A 20,596-nucleotide genomic window follows, 5' to 3' on the forward strand; every position below is an offset into this window, starting at 1 on the left:
TGTTTTTTTAAAACCGCTTGGTAACTATTCAATTTGTTTAAAATATAAAGCGTTTTTGTTAACACATGTTCATAAATGTTATAAAGATTACGGTAAATGTTCCCTAGTTCGTGTGAAAGTGTTTTAGCTCGTAAAACGCTTGTAAAATTAATGTAAGGCGTTAGAAGCAACAAAGTTTGATGAAACAATAATATTTAACTTCTTGTCAAAACTTTAAGTATACTTTTATGGCTTATACTTTCTTAACTTATAAAGACTACAAAAACCACGTAAAATATTTAATTCAACGTAAAATATTTAATTAAATTATTTAAGGGATTACATCGAGGCTATTATAAAAACAGCTTCACGGAAACTCAGAGTTCTGAACAAGGTGCGGCGTTTTTTCACGCCACAACAACTGTGCCTGTTATACAAAACACAGATACGGTCTTGCGTTGAATATTGCTCGCACCTTTGGGATGGCTCCGCTAAGTACCTACTGGAGGCCTTGGACCGGTTGCAGCGACGTGCAGTACGCATTATTGGCGACGTAAAGGTCACAAACACCCTTGAACCTTTACAATTGCGTCGCGAGATAGCAGCACTGAGCGCTTTCTATCGACTGTATCACGGCGAGTGCTCTGAGGAATTATTCTCTCTAATTCCTGCTTCCCCCTTCCTTGTTAAGTCCACGCGAGCTGGTTCTCGATGTCACCGCCTAACTGTGACATCAATTCCATCGCGCATAAAGAAATTTGGCAACACCTTTCTTTGTCGCACTACCAAAAAATGGAATTCCTTACCAGCTCACGTGTTCCCCTCCTCTTACAACCCGGGTTCCTTCAAACGAGGCGTGAAGAGGCATCTTGCGGGCCGGCAAGGCGGGGACGGCTAGTACAGAACATTCTTCCCGACTGTACTGGCCGTCGTCGCGTTTGGACTCTACTACCACTTACCATCAGGTGGAGTAGAGTCATTTACCATCCCGGGGCATATAAAAAATAAATAAAATAAAATTATAGATAATATATATGTCATATATTTTACGGTAACCATTTATCTGTTTTATTTTTTTTCAACTACAACAAGGTTTAAATATTTTACAAATTATATCAGTAAATTAATTCCTGTTTCACATGTTGAGTTGTTCATCAGATCTTTCATCAAATTTTACCTAATTACTATCTTTCATTGCCAATCGTTATTTGCCAATTATGTTAAGTAAGTCATTAAATTCGTAAAATAAGTCGGTATTATTTTCATGCGCTAATTATCCACATTTAATTTAAATAATTACCATTTTACTAATTAATTATTAATAATGAATTTAACAATTGAAACACAAAAGAAAAATAATAATTAGAATGGAAATCATAAACAATGATAAATTAAATATTTTCAGGTCTCGATCGCGGTCGAGGTCGCGATCAGTCACACCTAGTGGATCGCCGCCTCCTTTACCTGCGCCTGCGCCGCCTCCCCCGCCTCCACATACGCTACATCCTGATAACGCTTTGGGTAAGCCAAGGGATACTATATCAGATATGTACCTCATATGTCTGAAAATATTAGGTCCAAGTCAAATTTCGATAGAACAATCAGGTTTAATTTTTACATAACAAACTTTTCGCTACGAGTGAGTCTAAAGAAAACTGAAGAGACCCAGTCGAGCTCATCTTTCCCCACCATAAGTTTAAAATAAGGTTTCCTTAAGTACCTTCCCTCTAAGATCAAAATTAACAATTACCAAAAAAATACTTTATTATTCAATAAAGGATAAATTGAGGTAATTTTATCGACTACATATATATTTTCAAATAATGCCATCAACGTATTATTTTTTAATAAAAAAGTACCGCGTTTTCTCTAAAATACTGTAGTAGTGAGTGAATTTGGTATATCATTATAAGAGTGATAAATCACAGTCGAGCGCAGTTCCTCAAAAAAGCCAAAGTATACTTACAATATTTTTTCTAAAGGTCGAGGCGCTCTCAGTGTCGCCGGTCGACAGCTCAGTGATCACAGCAACAACCGAGAATCTTCCCTAGATGACTCCGGAGTTGTTGACGATCACGACGATGGTGAACACACGTCAGACGATCAAGCGCCGCACCCGCATCGAAGACATCTTTTAGCACCACCGCATCCGCCTACTACTTTAACACTTAAACAAGTAAGACTGTTGCTAGCATTAGTGAACTAAATTATAAATGAGAATAATATCTAGAACATAATTTTCTCAAAAGTTAACATTGCTTTATAAAAACTCGTTCTCAAAACTGAATAGTTTCACCATTAGAAGTAAATCAATATTACCTTTTATTGATGCTACGTTACAGGAAAATAAAAAACAAGAGAATGGTTCAAAACCAAAGAATGGTTCTAAGACGGAAATACAAGTGGAACAAACGAAAAAAAGTGAAAGGGGAAGCATTCAAGAAAGATATCCATTAAATCCAGACTACCTAAATCAAATTGTAGTTCTAGGTAAAATTTAAGCAATTTTTATTCGCACAGCTTAATCTAACTAACTATCTGATATAATGCTATCAAAATATATAATAACAAAAATAAACTTTTAATATTATATCATTGAATTTGGTAGCATTATAATATTCTGATTGGCACGGCTTCAACACTGGAAAGCACAAGACCAATAACACTGAGATGCAACTAATATATCAGACCTTATGCTTTGGATTATTTGAAGAAATTTTATATATCGTATTATCTTTTTATGTAGTATAGATTTTTAACTGAATGTCCGATACGACGATATTTGCTAATCGATTGCATGTTACTAAGATCATTTTTCTACTCTTACAATATACACACATGATTAAATCTAAAATTCTTCTTACGACTGAACGCTTGCATATTTTGCAAAGTAACTTCCCTTATACATCTTATCCTATTATACATTTTCACTTTATAAATAATGTAACGTAGATAATATATTACTAATATTTTTATACTTAGTATTTATCAGAAAATCTAACTAGTCACTCTATTTCAATTTGCATTTACAATCAGATGATAGTTTCTTTGGATATCAGAAGCACCGTGTAAGATTTTTAGTCTTATTGTTTTTATTAAGAAAATATAAGTAAGCCGTTTGAATTTGGATATTTTGTATAATGCACCGATTAAAATCCAAACTCAAAAGGCAGATTTAATAGCTTTGCTGTTTTTTAAAAAAATGTACAACTTCTAAAATTCATTAATAAACTTATGTAAAGCTATTAATACAGTAGAATTTACTTGCTAATAAAATATTTACGCTATATAATTTACAAAAAAAATACTCATAGTAAATAAAATTAAACCGAATAGACGAAAACTACGAACATTTCATAATAATATTGATGAGTAAATTAAACATTTTAAAATCTTATGAAATATTCGTAGCTTGTAATAATAATTCCTGTTTTTTTAATTTTGAACTTCTTCAATAACTTCAAATTGACAAAACAGTACCTACAGGATATCTAGTTAGATTTATAAACGCTATAGAAACGATTAATGGTTGCCTAGTGGCTGGTACTATTCACAATTAGCTTCACGTTTCGATGAGCTAGAACTCATTGGACACTTTTATACGACACTGTTGCAATTTCGCTTCTACCCTCATTAATATCGTCAGGGGCGGACTGGCCATACAAGCGCGCGCCCGACCTCCCCCAAGCGGAGACGACGAAAATTAATGAGCTCAGTTTATTGGCAGCCACGCACAAATCTCATATGGGCAATTACGAGCAAAATTGCACGTACTTCACAGGTTAGTAAAACACAGACGCCAACGCTTCTGCCCCCCAGTCCACCCCTGTTCCTTTTGGGAAGACTGCAGGGTGATTCGATGCGATTGGTTGATTTTATGTCGACTGCGTCTTTAGAATCGCATTGAAGTCCGTTTCGTGATCATCATTTATATGCTCTGAAACTATTTTTCAATAAATATTTTTTTTCATTAAACTTTTATGCGATTCGAATGGGATCTTGTAAATAAATGTTAAAACGACGTTACTTATTCAAAATTTATTATCGTTAATTTCCTGCGATTTTCTCTTCAGCCCCGAATATCCGCTTAAAATGCATGACATTATTTTTCAATAATTATAATTACACTTAAATATTTTGCAAACAAACGCTTCGCATCGATATTGATAATACTAATATAAGCTTCTTTGTGCTTTTGCTCTTCCGCTACTATTGTTGTGTTCATCTTTTCTGATTTTGTTACAAAGTATGTGTGTATGCGTGTATGTGTGTTTGCTTATATGACTTAAGTGGCGTTAATTTTATTGACTTGTTAATTTGATCACAGATGAACTTGTGGACCGTAATTGCGAATGCTGCGTAACTTGTTGCATAGACTACGAGGGCTGGCTACAATTTCAGAATTGTTTATATGGTATCGTGAAAGATCCCTTGTTTGAACTGTTCATAACAACTTGTATAGTTCTAAATACGCTTTTTCTGGCATTGGAACATCATGGTATGAGTGAAAATGTTCGGCAGGCTTTAGATATAGGAAACAAGGTATTTAATTTTCGTTTATAAAGTTGCCTGATTTTTCCTATAGCAAGAATATTCATTACGGTATTTTAATTTCAGGTTTTCACATCTATTTTTACGCTAGAATGTATCATGAAAGTGATGGCGATGAGCAAAGACTACTTTGCATGCGGATGGAATATATTTGACTTAATTATCGTATCCGCTAGCCTTTTGGACCTAATATTTGAGCTAGTAGATGGTTTATCTGTGTTAAGAGGCCTGCGATTGGTAAGTTCTTATTCCAATACCTAGTATTCTTGTCTAACTATCATTAATTTAATAAAATAATTTCGAATTCGTTATTTAAAATATCGTTGTTATAAAAATCTTTGTACGAATACAAAGTACAATTACCGTTTGTTGCATTAATGTCTTGTTGTTCTTATTGTGTTGTTCTTTTTTGTAATAATGCAATAATTATTGCTTTTTATTCACAGTTGCGAGTGTTAAAGTTAGCTCAGTCATGGACTACAATGAAAGTTTTGTTGAGTATTATAATATCGACAATAGGTGCTCTTGGTAATTTGACGTTCGTGTTAGTTATAGTTATTTACATATTTGCTGTTATCGGAATGCAGTTGTTCTCAAAATCGTACACGCCAGAAAAGTTCGACCCGGATCCTGTACCCAGGTAATGTGTTATATATTTTTCTAAATTCGATTTGACTCAAATTAATAATTACACTTAAAATAATATAAAAATAGTTATCGATTATTAAAACAATTTGAACAAAACCGTTTTGACGATGATTGTTATTTAATTAGATGGAACTTCAACGACTTCTTTCACTCGTTCATGATGATATTTCGCATATTATGCGGAGAATGGATCGAACCACTATGGGATTGCATGCGTGCGGAACAGGCGAGTGGGGCGGAGAGTTGCTTCTTCATATTTTTACCTGCTCTCGTTATGGGCAATTTTATGGTGCTCAATCTCTTTCTTGCCTTGTTGCTTAATAGCTTTAACAGTGAAGAACTTAAAAATAAAAAAGAGGTATGTGTAGAATCTACCAATATTAAGCACTGCGATACTTGTATACTATTATATACGTCCATAAGATGTCAAAATTTTCTAATATTTCAGGAAGTGGGAGAGGATTCGAAATTAGCTAAGAGTTTTGATAGAATACGTTCAATTGTAAGAAAAAAGGGTTTCCTTATATCTAAAAGTAAAGAGACTGAAAAAAAATCTAAATTAGAAGAGCTAGTTAACGAATTTATGTTACAACATCGTGCGATGAAAGATAAAAATACGTCAATTCCTAGCGAGCAAAGGTTTTCAGCTTCTGTACAGGAAACTATATTATTCCCCCATGACAATATTTATAGTCACAGTTATCAAGAAGCTTTAAATAGGTAAATAATAATAGCATATAAAACATAAAAGAATGTAGTTATGTTATTATGTAACAAAATAATTTAAACACAATTTTTAGGCCCATATCTGTAGGTTCCGATTTTGCGTATCCACCTATATATCAAGCAGGCAATAATTTCAACCATGGCAGTCAGGAAACTCTGAAAGATGTACGAGACTTGGCAGCCGAACATAAAATAACTAGTATAAGAGAAGATTCGAAAGAAAACCTTGATGAAAACACATGTACAGATCAAATTGCTGCTCAAAAATTACTTAATCAGATGTCATCAGGATATCACACACAACCCTCAGATTCAAGAGGTAAGGTTATTTTACAATATTGAAAAATAGCATTAATTTAATTGGACTTACTATTTCGCTATTATTTTTCAGACGAAAATGAACATTATGAAATGGCTCAAATCTCCAGTAAAACGACACCAGAAAAATATAGGCGACAAGAAAGAGACGAATTAAGACATCTGAAAGATTCAATTACTAGACCCGGTGAAGATGACATGAAACATCCTTGGCAAACATTAGTTTCATACGTGGATGAATTAACTGTTGGTGGCAGGAAAAACTCTAAAGGTCAATATATGGATGCTATGGGAAATTTTCCTGGATTCGGTAAAAGAAAAGAACCAAAATTACCACAAGATTGTTTTCCTCGACAATGCTACAAGCAGTACGTATAATTTTTATCGCTATTTAATATCAAATTAATTCTAGAAAATATACGTATTATTTTGTTTTTAGATGTTCTTGCTGGGATGCGTGTATCCGGACTAAGTTAGGTCAAAGATGGATGTTCGTACGCACATTTGTTCTTCGTTATGTAGACACCCCAGCTTTCGAGTGGTTTGTTTTGGTTCTCATTTTTGCCTCTAGTATCACTCTATGCTTTGAGGATATACACCTTGAAAAAAATAAACCTCTCAAGAAAATACTTTACTGGACCAATCTCAGTTTCTGCATGATCTTTGTCATAGAAATGTTTTTTAAATGGATAGCATTGGGATTCTACAGATACTTCACTAGTTTTTGGACGTTATTGGATTTCACTATAGTTTTTGTAAGTATCCATATAAACAATAAATAGAAATGACCATTTGTAAATAAGATGTTATATTATAAAATTTAACTTGCTTTTTAGGTGTCAGTGTTTAGTTTATTAATAGAAGAAAACGAAAATTTGAAGGTATTGAGGTCTCTAAGGACGCTAAGGGCACTAAGACCGCTGAGAGCCATTTCGCGATGGCAAGGAATGCGGATAGTAGTAAACGCTCTCATGTATGCAATACCTAGTATATTCAATGTGTTACTTGTATGTTTAGTGTTTTGGTTGATATTTTCCATTATGGGCGTGCAATTTTTCGGAGGAAAATTTTTCAAGTGTGTAGATGATGAGGGTGAATTATTACCATTAGAGGTAAATTTTATTTTAATCGTACTTCATACCTGTGTATAATACAAAATACGTAATACCATATTATTATTTTTAGATAATTAATGATAAATGGGAGTGCTACTACAATAACTTTTCTTGGATAAATTCGAAAATATCTTTCGATCACGTTGGAATAGCATACTTAGCTTTATTTCAAGTAGCGACGTTTGAAGGCTGGATGGAAGTTATGGCTGATGCTGTAGATGCGAGAGGAGTAGATTTACAGCCATCGAGAGAAGCTAATCTTTACGCATACATATACTTTGTTATCTTTATCGTATGCGGATCGTTCTTCACTTTAAATCTATTTATAGGAGTAATCATAGATAATTTTAATATGCTCAAGAAAAAGGTAAGAGAGTGTCTATAAACTTTAACTTTATTTTCATTCAATTTACTTAATACAGTCCTTTTTATTTTCAGTATGAAGGTGGTGTGTTAGAAATGTTTCTCACGGAAAGCCAAAAACATTATTACACAGCAATGAAGAAACTAGGTAGAAAAAAGCCCCAGAAAGTAATTAAAAGGCCAAGAAATCAATTTCTAGCTATGTTTTACGATTTATCTAATTCGAGAAGATTTGAAATAGCGATATTCGTTCTTATATTTCTAAACATGCTCACGATGGGTATTGAACATTATGACCAACCACATTCCGTATTCTTCGTACTAGAAGTCAGTAACGCGTTTTTTACGACAGTCTTTGGATTAGGTAAATGTTGTCTTAACTTTAACTTGTAATTTTCATAAACTATTTCTGTTCAATTTATTGCATTTGAAAGGAGTTTCTATTATTTCTTTTTATGGGAAATACTATATACTATATATATGTAATACTATTATTTTATTTTCAGAGGCAATTGTTAAAATCATCGGTCTTCGTTACCATTACTTCACAGTACCATGGAACGTGTTCGATTTCCTGCTAGTTTTAGCATCTATCTTAGGTATTGTTATGGAGGACATAATGATAGATTTACCAATATCCCCAACTCTACTTCGAGTAGTTCGAGTATTTCGCATAGGAAGAATTTTAAGACTGATTAAAGTAAGTACATAATAAACCTTTTGAACATCCTTTAAAATTATAAATATTGACTATATATTACTATCACTTCATTAAATACCGAGATGGTTGAAACACATGAATTTTAATCCAGGCCCAAGCCCAGGCTAGCGCCATTGTGTTAGCATGCGCATAATAATTTACGTTTAATAATAAATAATTTCATGCTCGGTGGCGAAGGAAAACATAGCGTGTAAACCGGCACATGTCGGATAAAATTCTGCCATATATGTATCCACAAACCTGTACTGGAGCAAAGAGATAGAAAGATAAGAAGTCCTAAGACTCCTCAAGAGACGAGGTGACCGGCTTAGGTCACCTCGTCTCTTACATATTCTATACATTTATTTTATGTTGTCGTTAAAATCCATCCAATCCAAGGAATCCTAGATCGATATATGAAAATGTATAAATAAAATCATATCATATCATAATTTCAGGCCGCTAAAGGCATAAGGAAGCTATTGTTCGCGTTGGTGGTGTCTCTACCAGCATTGTTCAATATTGGCGCGTTGCTGGCGTTGATCACCTTCATCTATGCAATTATCGGAATGTCCGTGTTCGGACATGTCAAAGAGCAAGGTGCCCTCGATGATATCGTCAATTTTCAAACTTTTGGTAGAAGTATGCAATTACTTTTTCGGTAAGTTTCTTTCATTATTAATATGTAATGATAACAATCAAATTATCAGTACAAGAAAATTATGTGCTATCAATTTATTTATACCAACAAAATATTTTTATTCTTGACAAATAAAATATTAGGTCCTTACATATGAAATTGGCGTTTTGTGCGGGAGGAATATAAAGTCAATTTTTTTTTGTAAGATATATTTAATTAATCAAAGTATGCAACGTTGTTATCTATGCACTTTTGCCATCTCATAGGTTGTTCATTGATCCCTTTACTAAAAAACCAAGGGGGCTAGAATCAATAAACTCTTTGAAGGCGATTTGGACTGTCGCATTAGAGTTGAATTTTTTTTCTTGTAAGAAGTATTCCAAATTCCGGAAAATATGGTATTCTGTTGGAGAAAGGTCCGAGGAGTACGGTGAATGTCACAGACATTCCAATTGTAGCTCATCTAACTTAGTGGTTGTTTGTTGTGCAATGTGTGGTCATGCGTTGTCGTGAAACAGCAATGGCCTAGAGCGATTTACCTATCTCGGTTGTTTAGCAGCTAGTTCTTCCTTCATGGTTTGTAGTTACTGACAATAGATATCTGCCGTAATCGTTTGGCCAGATTTTAGAAAGCTGTAGTGAACGACACCGGCGCTAGTCCACCAAACACTCACAAGTAACTTTCTCCGAGTTCATTATTTTAGAGCAAGATTTGGCTGGGTCTCCAGGGTTCAGCCATTGCGACGAGCACTTCCGATTATCGTACAGAATCCACTTTTCATCACAAGTAATGATTCGATTTAAAATCCCTTTATTATTGTGTCGCTTGAGCAAAGTAATACAGCAGCCGTCGCGTGTTTGCAAGGTCGATTCACTAAATTCATGAGGTAACCCATCAATAATTTTTTTTTACTTTCCCGATTTGCTTCAAGTGGATTACTACAGTTTGATCACTTACCCCGAAGCCTGCAGCTATCTCTGAAATGCTTTGTGATGAAACCGCTTACACGATAGCCTTTAATTCTTCATTTTCCACTTTGGTCTCCGGCCGTCCACGAAGTTGGTTCTGAAGGTCGAAATTTCCAGAACGAAAACGTTGAAACCAAAACCGTACCGTGCTTTCTTTTGCGACACCAGCGCCGTACACATCATTAATCCTTCGAGCAGTTTCTGCAGCACTAGTGCCACGGTAGAACTCGTACTCGTAAATATACCGATATTTCATGTATTCCATTATGCGGTAATAAGCGACGCCAAAGAAAAAATAATGAGAAAAAAACAAATGAATGACTGTTTTCAAAACTCAAATGTACCAGCTAAATGAATTTATAAATTTGAATTTGGAATTCTTAACTAAAGAGGAGATATTGCAGATCAAAGTGGTCAGTACGACAAAACGCTAATTTCATATGTAAGGACCTAATATTATACCTATTTAAATTAAAAAACTTTCTTGCTCTTGCTTCGATTTATAAATTTGATATATTTCCAGCCTTATGACATCAGCTGGCTGGAATGATGTTTTAGAATCCCTGATGATTCAGCCTCCTGATTGCGAGTTGGGTGACCATGGTCATTCAAACGGAAATTGTGGGAGTCCTTTACTAGCAATTACATATTTTACTTCGTTCATTATCATTAGTTACATGATTGTCATAAACATGTACATTGCCATCATCCTTGAGAATTTTAATCAAGCCCATCAAGAGGAAGAAATTGGTATCGTTGAAGATGATCTCGAAATGTTCTACATAAGATGGTCTAAGTAAGCCAAGTTGTTACTTCAATTTACTCAGTTTTAATTTGTGTTTTTGATTTGAATGTTATTTATGCCAGAAATGCATTATTGAAAATGTTTTTCGTTTTTAGGTACGACCCACATGCAACTCAATTTATAAGTTTTGCTCAACTATCTGACTTCATAGCTTCATTAGATCCTCCACTAGGTATATCTAAGCCAAACACAGTGGCACTCGTCAGTTTTAACTTACCTATAGCTAAAGGCAATAAAATTCATTGCCTGGATATTCTACATGCACTTGTAAAGCATGTATTAGGTCATGTGGAGGAAACGGATACTTTTAGGCAATTGCAAGAGCAAATGGACATTAAGTTTAAGAAGCAATTCCCAACAAGGAAAGAATTAGAAATAGTTTCTTCGACTAGAATATGGAAGAGAGAAGACAAAGCTGCTCGAACGATACAGAGGCTTTGGAGAGAATACATCAAGTAATAAATTTATATTATTTTTTGTATTGTTTTTATACATAATATTATCATATATTTTACTCAGATATGAGAGTCGAGATGACCTACTTAATAAAACAAATGGTTGAAGTAACCAAAAGCTGAGTGTTTACTACTGGACAAGAGCTTTGTAATTTTTTGTTTTTTTGGTTAGGAGGCTTGTCGTTGAAGAAAAAAATAGTAACGAAATTTGCATGAGTCGGGAGAAATTCCATTGCATGTGGGAATATATATCATTATTTTTTTTTACTTAACAGAACAGGACGCCGTACACCCAATAGTTTTGTTTTTATTTTATATTCATCTCGTTTCTGCTTACAATAAAATTTGTCACAAGATCATTTAAATGTGTCAGAAATTGTAATAAAAAATAACCATTTAATAATTTTTAGTGTTACAAATCCAGACTAAAAGATCCAGTATGATCACTCTATATCTTAAAATGTATTTGTTTGCACAAACATACTTAGGTCTACTGTGTGCATATTCAAAATTAACTAAGTTAGGAATTGTTTCCATTTTATGTTCTTTTTTGCAGGAGAAAAAATCGTAGTCCATCTCAAGAAGAAGAGAGTACTAAATGGTCACCCGGACATGGTTGGGGTGGTCGCCTCAGTGCGTTATTACATGTACGGAGAGGATCTCACGCTTCGAGCCGCAAGTCTTCGAGAGCTTCTGATGCGTCAGACTTAAGTGACATAGGAGGAGCTTGGCTCAACTTGCCCCTTCTGCTATTACCGGGTGCACAGCCAAATGAACAGGTACAATATATATTTTGATATAATATTAATTACGTTAAAGTATTTAGACATAACGACTTACAATAATAGCTAAAAATTGTTATTGATAGCTTTACGAATGCGTCTCGCGTTGCCAATATTAATAGTCATATATTTCAGCTGCATCGTTAGGTAGTTTTGGTACATATCTCTTATATTTCATTGGTATTTAATGTAGATCGTTGAACTTCTAATGCTAATTTTAAATTTCTTAGTTAAAAATGACAACGGATACTTTGTATTGTTGTTAGCTAAAATACATTCTGCGTCGCTTGATTTTCGCTCGTATATAAATTTGCCTGTACACATATTTTAACAATATGTTTTTCGACGATGACGGCAAAACTATATCATAGGACATATTACAACATAATTAGTATAATATGAAGTTAAACTACTATATACATATACTTATACATAATAACATGTACAAATTTGAGAAGGTCAAGCATCAAGGCTCATATATTATAATTTGGTTTATAATATTGTTTTCCTTGCTAGTAATTGTTAGAAAATACGATGAAATAGATTTTTTTTCGTTGTTACTGTCTGCGAGCATACTATCTATCTATTTTCATATTTTAGAATATGAACTCTTCTAATGGAAAATAATTGTAAACTTAGTGCTTGCTAAAGTCTTCTTTTGAAGATAATATTCAGATGGACACGTGATATCTGCTACACTTCAAGTTCTATTTGTAACACATTGGTCTGACTAAAATACATGCCGCCAAACCTTAGAAACGTATTCACGTCAAAATATATTATATGGTTACTGCTAGGCTGGTGGTTCAGAGTCAGCACCAGCTAGGCGTAGATCAGCGTACGGGTTACCGCTGTTTCTTCGACATCAGGACGCAGTCGACATGGACACCGTCCCGAAACGAGCAGGTTCATATGTAATGTTTTGCTTTATGTGTCTTTTCCCTTAGGTAGAATGGAGAGTGAAGGGTTTCGGGCTATAATAATCTTGAAACCATGTATCGGTTAATTTTATAAAAAACTTTTAATTAACTGCTTTATAACAATCCTCAGGGCAAGTTCTTCAAAATCTTAAAAACATATTAATACATGTACACACATATTAAACAACAAAATATCCAGGCTTGTATCATTTAATATTTACAGTTAATATCAGTACATAATTAATTGTTATCTCTTCTATCAAAATTGAGAAAATAAGCCTTCACGATCCAAAGAAAGTTGTTCCCCTATCCTAAATGCTACTATAAACTATTTTATCGATTTTATATAAAATTCGTTTTTATAGAAAAATATATATTATAAAGCTTTTGCATGTTCGCTAATTTTATTCCTTATCCTGTTGCTATAGGCTTCAAATTTACAGATGTTATCTAACGAAACTATCTAATGAATGAATTCATATGCATGGGTTATGCATACCAGTGGAAATAACATATTATGCATGGTGCCCTTGTGTCGTCCAACTTTTATGTCACCCTACCCATGTACGTTATGGAGCTATTGCATTTATTATAATTTTCTCTTCAACAATATGAACATTACGTATCGTTTAATTTAAAACAATATTTAAACTTAATATGTTGTTATTTATGTTATAACAACATGTAAAAAAAGAATCGTTGTTTTTTGTATCAATGTGGTTTTTCGTAATTCGTGTAATTTTTGTTTACCTTTTTCCTCGAAATCTGTCAAAATCTATAGATTACATTTTTAAATCCTCAAAGTATAAAGGTGTGATTGAGTCATCACTAACATTGACTTGATGTAACTAAATACAGTAACTTAACACAAAGTATATTTAAAATCTTCAGTTACTCAACGGTAAATGCTTTTGTTCAGAAAAATGTATAACTAAGCAGCAAGAATATTACATTACAGGTTCACTTCGTCTAACCTCCCGCCGTAGCTCAGCGCGTCGGGTTGAGCCCCCTGCACGGCCGAGCACTCCCTCCCCTCACGCTAACAGCGCGGTCAGCATTTTAGTGACGGAAGCGTCACCGGACGCAGCGCCTCCCCCCGCCGCTCCACCTACCGTTGTCCGAGTACTCGTGCACAGGGAGAGCGACGAGCAGCCCAGCTGATCTCCACCTGTAGAGCCGGAGGCTCCGCAAATTTAGCCGATGACCGTCATTGTCCGGCCATAAACACCAAGTGAGTGTCGAACTGTCAAAAATCGAATATTGTGTTCAGGCGCGGAAAAACGGTGATATTACAACTGTTAGTTCGTATTGTGATTTTAAATCGTAGATTAGTGGTATTGTTATTGATAACGAATCCCTCGATATACCGGAAACTTCCAAATGCAATAATGTTTGATAATTTAAATCGTATTCAATCAAAGTTTAAACGAATTAAAGCAGATTTTTAGCTTACACGCTTGAAATTTCGAATTAAGACATTTAAGTAACCTCAACATGGTAGCGTTGGACGATTGAATAATACTTTGTTATTGTAAATAGCGTTATAATATATAAGCCACCGACTGAACCAACGTCGAAGAAATGTTTAAAAATAAGTAAAGCACATTTTTACTTGCAAAAAAACAAAACGCAACTACAAGATAAATTATTATTCCGGTAAATTTACGTTTTAAGTAATAATAAAATGTTTAATAAATAGTCACCATCTTTTATTCCAATTTTAAATTATTGAGCGACATTATTATTTACACAACTATTAAGCTTAGTACCTAATAAAGCAAAACCATGACGAATAATTAACAGTCAAATGAACTAAACCAAAATCGTTAAAATAAATTGGTTTGGTAACGCTTAAACAATGATATAAGGTTTGCCACTGCATATTTTAATGAGGCAATATTTTCCGCGCCAAATAGATACTTACTGAAATATTACGAATATATTTAACAATTAACACCAAATAACGCGTTGTTATAATAAAAGTAATTAAATAGCTAATTAAAATTTGTTCGCACAAAGTATAATGCCATAATTATTTACAGTACGAATTAGTCAACTGGTGTAAATATTCATTAATATCAGACAATATTTTCTTATAGGATAACTTATTATAATTATAATCAAGCGCTTATTATTGAAGTATTGTTATATTTCTTTATCTTAATACGAAACAAAATATTATGTGAATGAAAAATCCGTAAGATATTTTAATAAGCAAAACCTGTCAAAATCTCGGCCGACACAAAGTAAAATCAAACTTTATTATTTAATAATAATTATGAAGAAATAAAATTTAATGTCCCATTTTTTTGTATCAATTAACCCTCATATTATATGGACATTTTAAATTTTTGTATAACTTTTAATTATGTTAAAAGTCGTATGGTGTATAATGTTGCATGTTATACCCGTCCATTATTACTTCTGTTGAATGATTTCTAGTCATATTAGCCTTAGCCGCTAGCGGCTACATTATTGATCAGTGTTACCATAATATTTTTAAAAGACCATTAATATAGAGTCGATAAATAGTATATAAATAAAATAAAATTTTATATGTATTTTTATGATAAAACATCTTTTAATCCAATTTAAATCAATTACTAACCAATATAAAAATACCTCTAGGGGAAAATAGAATACAGTAGTTCTTGTGGTGAAACCATTAAGTTGGTAACACTGTCAATGAATTTAATCACTCTGTATGCAATAGCTTGTATTAATTATAAGTTTACATAGTTTATAGCATTTGTTAAAGAAAATTTATCTAAATAAAAAAAACTTAATATTCAAATTTTAATATAGCTAATTATAACTATAATAGTATAATATTTAGTTTTCATAATACAAGCTTTAATTCTAAATGATTTTTAATCGTAGCAAGGACCAAAACATAATATTTCATTTTTAGAAGACAAACTTTACTTAAAATTAAAGTTTAATAGTGACCAATTATAACATTACATTTACGTAACATAATTATTAAGTTCAACAAAATTGTAGAACACTACGTTTATTACAAATGATCACACGATAAAATGTAAAGATACAAATATCTTAATTTTTGACTTATCTGCTATTTTTGCGAACTCGAATATTTTGTGCATAAACGATTACGAACGTACGTATGTATTCGTAGTTCGTAAGTTGCTAATATTAAATATCGAAGGTTTGTTTTTATAATTTTAATATATTTAATAAAACATATGCAAAATAGGTACCTATATTAATTGATATTCAAAGATTTATCAGTAATTTTTTCACCATGAGTGAATTTTTTTAATATTGGCTACTTTTGTGTAGGTGCTTAACCTTTCTTATCGAGTTTTAGAGATTACTTTAGATTTTCGACCCTTACACTTTAACGAGTAATATTGTTACCACAGCGCTTTTACAAGATTTTCACTACTGCTTTTAAAAAAATCCTTTAATATAGCATTAAAAAACAATTTTAAACAAAATTTTTAATTCTAAAAAACGTTACCATAGATTAGAAATGTTTCACGTGTACTGTTTTATTATTATGTAAATAAGTAGATAAAAAGAGAATGCAATAATTTTTCAAAATTTTATGTAGTAAAATGTTAGAATTACTTTAAAATTTTCGGATGTACGATGTACATTTAAAACTATGGTAGCTAGACAAAATGCATTATGTAATAACATGGATAGCAAGGATGACGCGATATGAAAACATTTTGTAATCAGAAAGAGACAAAATAGATACAAATGAAACTATAATCGTTTGATTACATTTGTTCATGTCGGTACTCCCAAATTAATTATAACATCGCGCGATCCATGTTACGTCATAGACGTTGGACATAGTCGATACTGTGTTCGACTTGTGTAATATATTATTAATTATATTTAAATTGTATTATATGTACATACAAATTTTAAGTGAGACCTGCGAATATGATTTTCTTCCGAGGTACAAAATACAAATTAACCATGTTGAAAACTATGATTAAAAAAAATATCAAATATCTGCATTTTTATTTATTTAACCTCATATCTACTGGTGGTCCTTTTCAGGCAATAGCTAAGCTTAAGCTCATTTAATAAAACTAATCGTAAGCCGTATGCCCCAAAAGAATGCCAAATGTATTTTTTCGTGTCCATCGACTCGATGATTGTGAAGCACAATCGCTTGACGCCAACGTGACTGTGTCCGCAATCGGGTTTACGCACTAGCTAGGAGGGTTGTCAAAATTACTTCTAGAATTTTATGATGTTATTCAGAAATTTATTGACAACATAGTACTTTATTTAACTTTTCTATTCACAATACTTGACACAATTTTATATTGAATTAAGTTTATTTAATTACCCTCGTAAAAAAACGACACTTACTTTTCTAAATAAAAATCTACAAATAATTTAATTATTTGATAAAGGTCGGGCGAGAAGCAAAAAAATACCGTGGAATGATATTTTTATATTTCGGCATGCTGAATGTAAACAAAAATGAGGTAAACATTCATCGCGGCGCCTAGTACTTCGCTACAGTCAGCTTCGTGGCTACGACGATGGCTAGCTTCGTAGCTACTACTGGGTACATAAGAAATAGGGATAGAATGCACTACAAATTGAAGAAAGAAGTAAGTAATGAGACTAAGAATCACATATAAATAAACATTTCAGATTTTTAGTTTATAATATTTAAAAAATGTAAATGAGAATATGAAATAACCTTTTCTTCAAACCTAACAATGTTAATAAGCAAAACCTTGACTATTTTTTTTTCTTGGGGTAATCCTCTTCGGATACTTCCCTCTCGGGAAGGCGAGGGAGTTATGTCGGACTCCTACCGATTAAAACCCCAAGGTGTCAAGGTGTATGCGGCGAGGCCACGGGATCGCTTTCGCATACATCCGCATCTCCGTCAGCATTTATCCGAATACAGACCTATGCTCTACTCCTGTTGCATCAAGTGTTCCGGTGAACCTCCAACTATTTTAAAGGCTATTCTCGTCCACCAGAGGGGTAGCTGTCGACCGTAGGCCACCCGTCTACGCCTCGCTCTCTAGCGGCGTATGAGCTCATCAGAGATTTCTTCCAGTTTGACCTTGCCTGCCGTAACCTTGCCTGGGAGGCAAGAGCTCAAACTTGGTTGCTTGTGTGGGCACACACAAATGTATTTATTATTAAGGTACATAAAAAAAAAGTTGTAAATATAAATGTCTGTGGGAGAGAACAAATAAGTTTATTATTATTAATATAACTCTTAAAAGGCAGTGGTTCTGTTGCCTGTGGTATATTGGTAAATGTAAACAACATTTGCCAATATTCCTAATAATTAAAAAAATATATATTTTTAATTTTATTTTGCACATTTCTACGAAAGAACTTTGGCCGACAGTAAATTTAAAGCGTCGATGCGGGTTCCTCGAGGATCATTTTTCGAACCTTTCCTATTCCTCATGTATACAAAATACAAAAATATGACTTGCCCTTTCTTGTAATGAACAAACATAATACTGTTTGATGAATATAGTTGTATGTCTGAATAAGTATTAGTTTAGGCGATTTTTTAATTCGAAATAGTAACTAACAATAATACTTTCCACTTACTATGTTCTTAACGAATTAATCACTTGTTTTTCTTGTCAAGAACAGTTTAACGTTGATTATTTAGTACTCGACTTGTTTTTAAAATTAAAAGAAGATGCAATATGGCGGCGAAAACAGTGCTACCTACTTCATTAGGTGTGTAAATAATAAAGTGCCGATATGGCGTAGTGGTTAGAACGCGTGAGTCTTAACCGATGATCGTGGGTTCAAACCCGGACAAGCACCACTGAATTTTCAAGTGCTTAATTTGTTTTTATAATTCATCTTGTGCTTGACGGTGAAGGAAAACATCGTGAGGAAACCTACATGTGTCTAATTTCATTGAAATTCAGCCACATGTGTATTTTACCAACCCCCATTGGAGCAGCGTGATAGAATAAGCTCCAAACCTTCTCATCAAAAGGGAGAAGAGACCTTAGCCCAGCAGTGGGGCATTAACAGGCTGTTACTCTACTGTACTGTACTGTAAGTAATAAAAATACAAAAGTTCTATTATTGAGCACACCAAATGTAAAACGAAGTCAATAATTATTTCCAGTAGAATCAACTGAATTTTTTGGCCTTACTGCTGAAGCTAAAATTGCAATTCTCCCATTGACTCACGACGTAAGGTCCATATTACAAATAATATACGTTTATAATTCCTCTCGTGCTTGACGGTAAAGGAAAACATGTCCAATTTCAATTGGAGCAGCATGGTGGAATAAGCTCCAAACCTTCTTCTCAAAAAGGAAAGGAAGCCTTAGCCCAGCAATGGGACATTAAGAAGCTGTTACTACTTACTACTCATACATAAATATTATATATCAGCTCGCTGTTCACAAACACCGTCTTCACCTCGCGCCAATTCCTATACTTTCATTTTCCCGCTCTCCGCGATGTTTGTTACTCGAGGTGACAGTTGGATAAATACTAATTAATATATTTTTGTGATGTGTCTACAATACGATTTTCATACGTCTCGCTTAATATATTATGTATTTCAATCAATCAATCAATCAACAGCCAATCGTTGTCCACTGCTGAACATAGGCCTCTCCCAAGGTGCGCCAAAGCTCCCTGTCCTCCGCCTTCCGCATCCAGTTGGTGCCCGCCACCTTCTTAAGGTCGTCGGTCCACCTGCCTGGAGGGCGCCCTACGCTGCGCTTGCCGATTCGCGGTCTCCACTCTAGGACTCGTCTGCTCCAACGGCCATCGGTCCTACGACATACGTGACCAGCCCACTGCCACTTCAGCCTGCTAATTTTGCAAGCTATGTCGGTGACTCCGGTTCTTTTCCGGATAATCTCATTTCTGATCTTATCCTTCAAAGATACTCCGAGCATAGCTCGCTCCATAGCACGCTGAGCGACTTTGAATTTGTGGACTAGTCCCGCAGTTAGTGTCCACGTTTCGGCACCGTATGTCATGGCAGGTAAGACGCATTGGTTGAAGACTTTCGTCTTCAAACATTGCGGTATAGACGACTTGAGGACTTGACGAAGGTTGCCAAATGCTGCCCATCCCAAGCGAATTCTTCGATCGGCTTCCTTCTCGAAGTTGTTCCTACCGACTTGTATTATCTGTCCTAGGTAGGTATATTCACTAACAACTTCGAGAGGTTTCCCCTCGACGTATATCGGTCCCGGCACGACATGCCTATTGAATATGACCTTGGTCTTGTCCAAGTTCATACCGAGACCGACACGCCGGGAAGACTCGCCTAGGCTACGCAGCATTTCGGTGAGTTGTTCCAGCGACTCTGCTATGATGACGATATCGTCGGCAAATCGAAGGTGTGAGATGTACTCGCCGTTTACATTGACTCCATACCTAGTCCAATCCAGCGTTTTGAAAACGTCTTCCAACGCGTTGGTGAACAGTTTCGGGGATATTACATCCCCCTGTCTCACCCCTCTGCGCAGTTGGATCGCCTTCGTCTTACAGTCCTGGATGTGGACAGTCATTGTAGCGGCATTGTACAGACATCTCAGTACCTCGATATATCTCCAATCGATATGACATCTCTGCAATGAGTCGAGCACTGCCCAGGTTTCGATGGAGTTTTC

General features: G+C 34.3%; 2 protein-coding genes across 2 annotated transcripts in view; one reads left to right on the forward strand and one right to left on the reverse strand.

The window, feature by feature from the left end:
* The window catches only part of LOC126774808 (sodium channel protein 60E-like), a 181,036-nt gene extending 166,351 nt beyond the window's left edge, over window positions 1–14,685 (forward strand). Inside the window, exons 9-30 of the mRNA XM_050496419.1 lie at window positions 1,385–1,500; window positions 1,962–2,155; window positions 2,322–2,469; window positions 3,626–3,760; window positions 4,307–4,521; window positions 4,597–4,767; window positions 4,977–5,170; window positions 5,305–5,536; window positions 5,627–5,898; window positions 5,979–6,223; window positions 6,296–6,590; window positions 6,662–6,977; window positions 7,059–7,334; window positions 7,408–7,704; window positions 7,776–8,064; window positions 8,207–8,400; window positions 8,859–9,061; window positions 10,533–10,805; window positions 10,910–11,269; window positions 11,826–12,048; window positions 12,849–12,957; window positions 13,930–14,685. Coding sequence (XP_050352376.1) covers window positions 1,385–1,500; window positions 1,962–2,155; window positions 2,322–2,469; window positions 3,626–3,760; window positions 4,307–4,521; window positions 4,597–4,767; window positions 4,977–5,170; window positions 5,305–5,536; window positions 5,627–5,898; window positions 5,979–6,223; window positions 6,296–6,590; window positions 6,662–6,977; window positions 7,059–7,334; window positions 7,408–7,704; window positions 7,776–8,064; window positions 8,207–8,400; window positions 8,859–9,061; window positions 10,533–10,805; window positions 10,910–11,269; window positions 11,826–12,048; window positions 12,849–12,957; window positions 13,930–14,132 — 4,960 coding nt within the window. The 3' untranslated portion in view covers window positions 14,133–14,685. The remainder of the gene's footprint in view (window positions 1–1,384; window positions 1,501–1,961; window positions 2,156–2,321; window positions 2,470–3,625; window positions 3,761–4,306; window positions 4,522–4,596; window positions 4,768–4,976; window positions 5,171–5,304; window positions 5,537–5,626; window positions 5,899–5,978; window positions 6,224–6,295; window positions 6,591–6,661; window positions 6,978–7,058; window positions 7,335–7,407; window positions 7,705–7,775; window positions 8,065–8,206; window positions 8,401–8,858; window positions 9,062–10,532; window positions 10,806–10,909; window positions 11,270–11,825; window positions 12,049–12,848; window positions 12,958–13,929) is intronic.
* Window positions 1–20,596, reverse strand: part of LOC126774818 (zinc finger protein 608-like) — a 361,874-nt gene that overhangs the window by 133,675 nt on the left and 207,603 nt on the right. The gene's annotated exons all lie outside the window — the stretch shown is intronic.

Source organism: Nymphalis io, chromosome 17 (genome assembly GCF_905147045.1).
Source record: "Nymphalis io chromosome 17, ilAglIoxx1.1, whole genome shotgun sequence".
In the NCBI taxonomy this organism is placed as follows: Eukaryota; Metazoa; Arthropoda; class Insecta; order Lepidoptera; family Nymphalidae; genus Nymphalis; species Nymphalis io.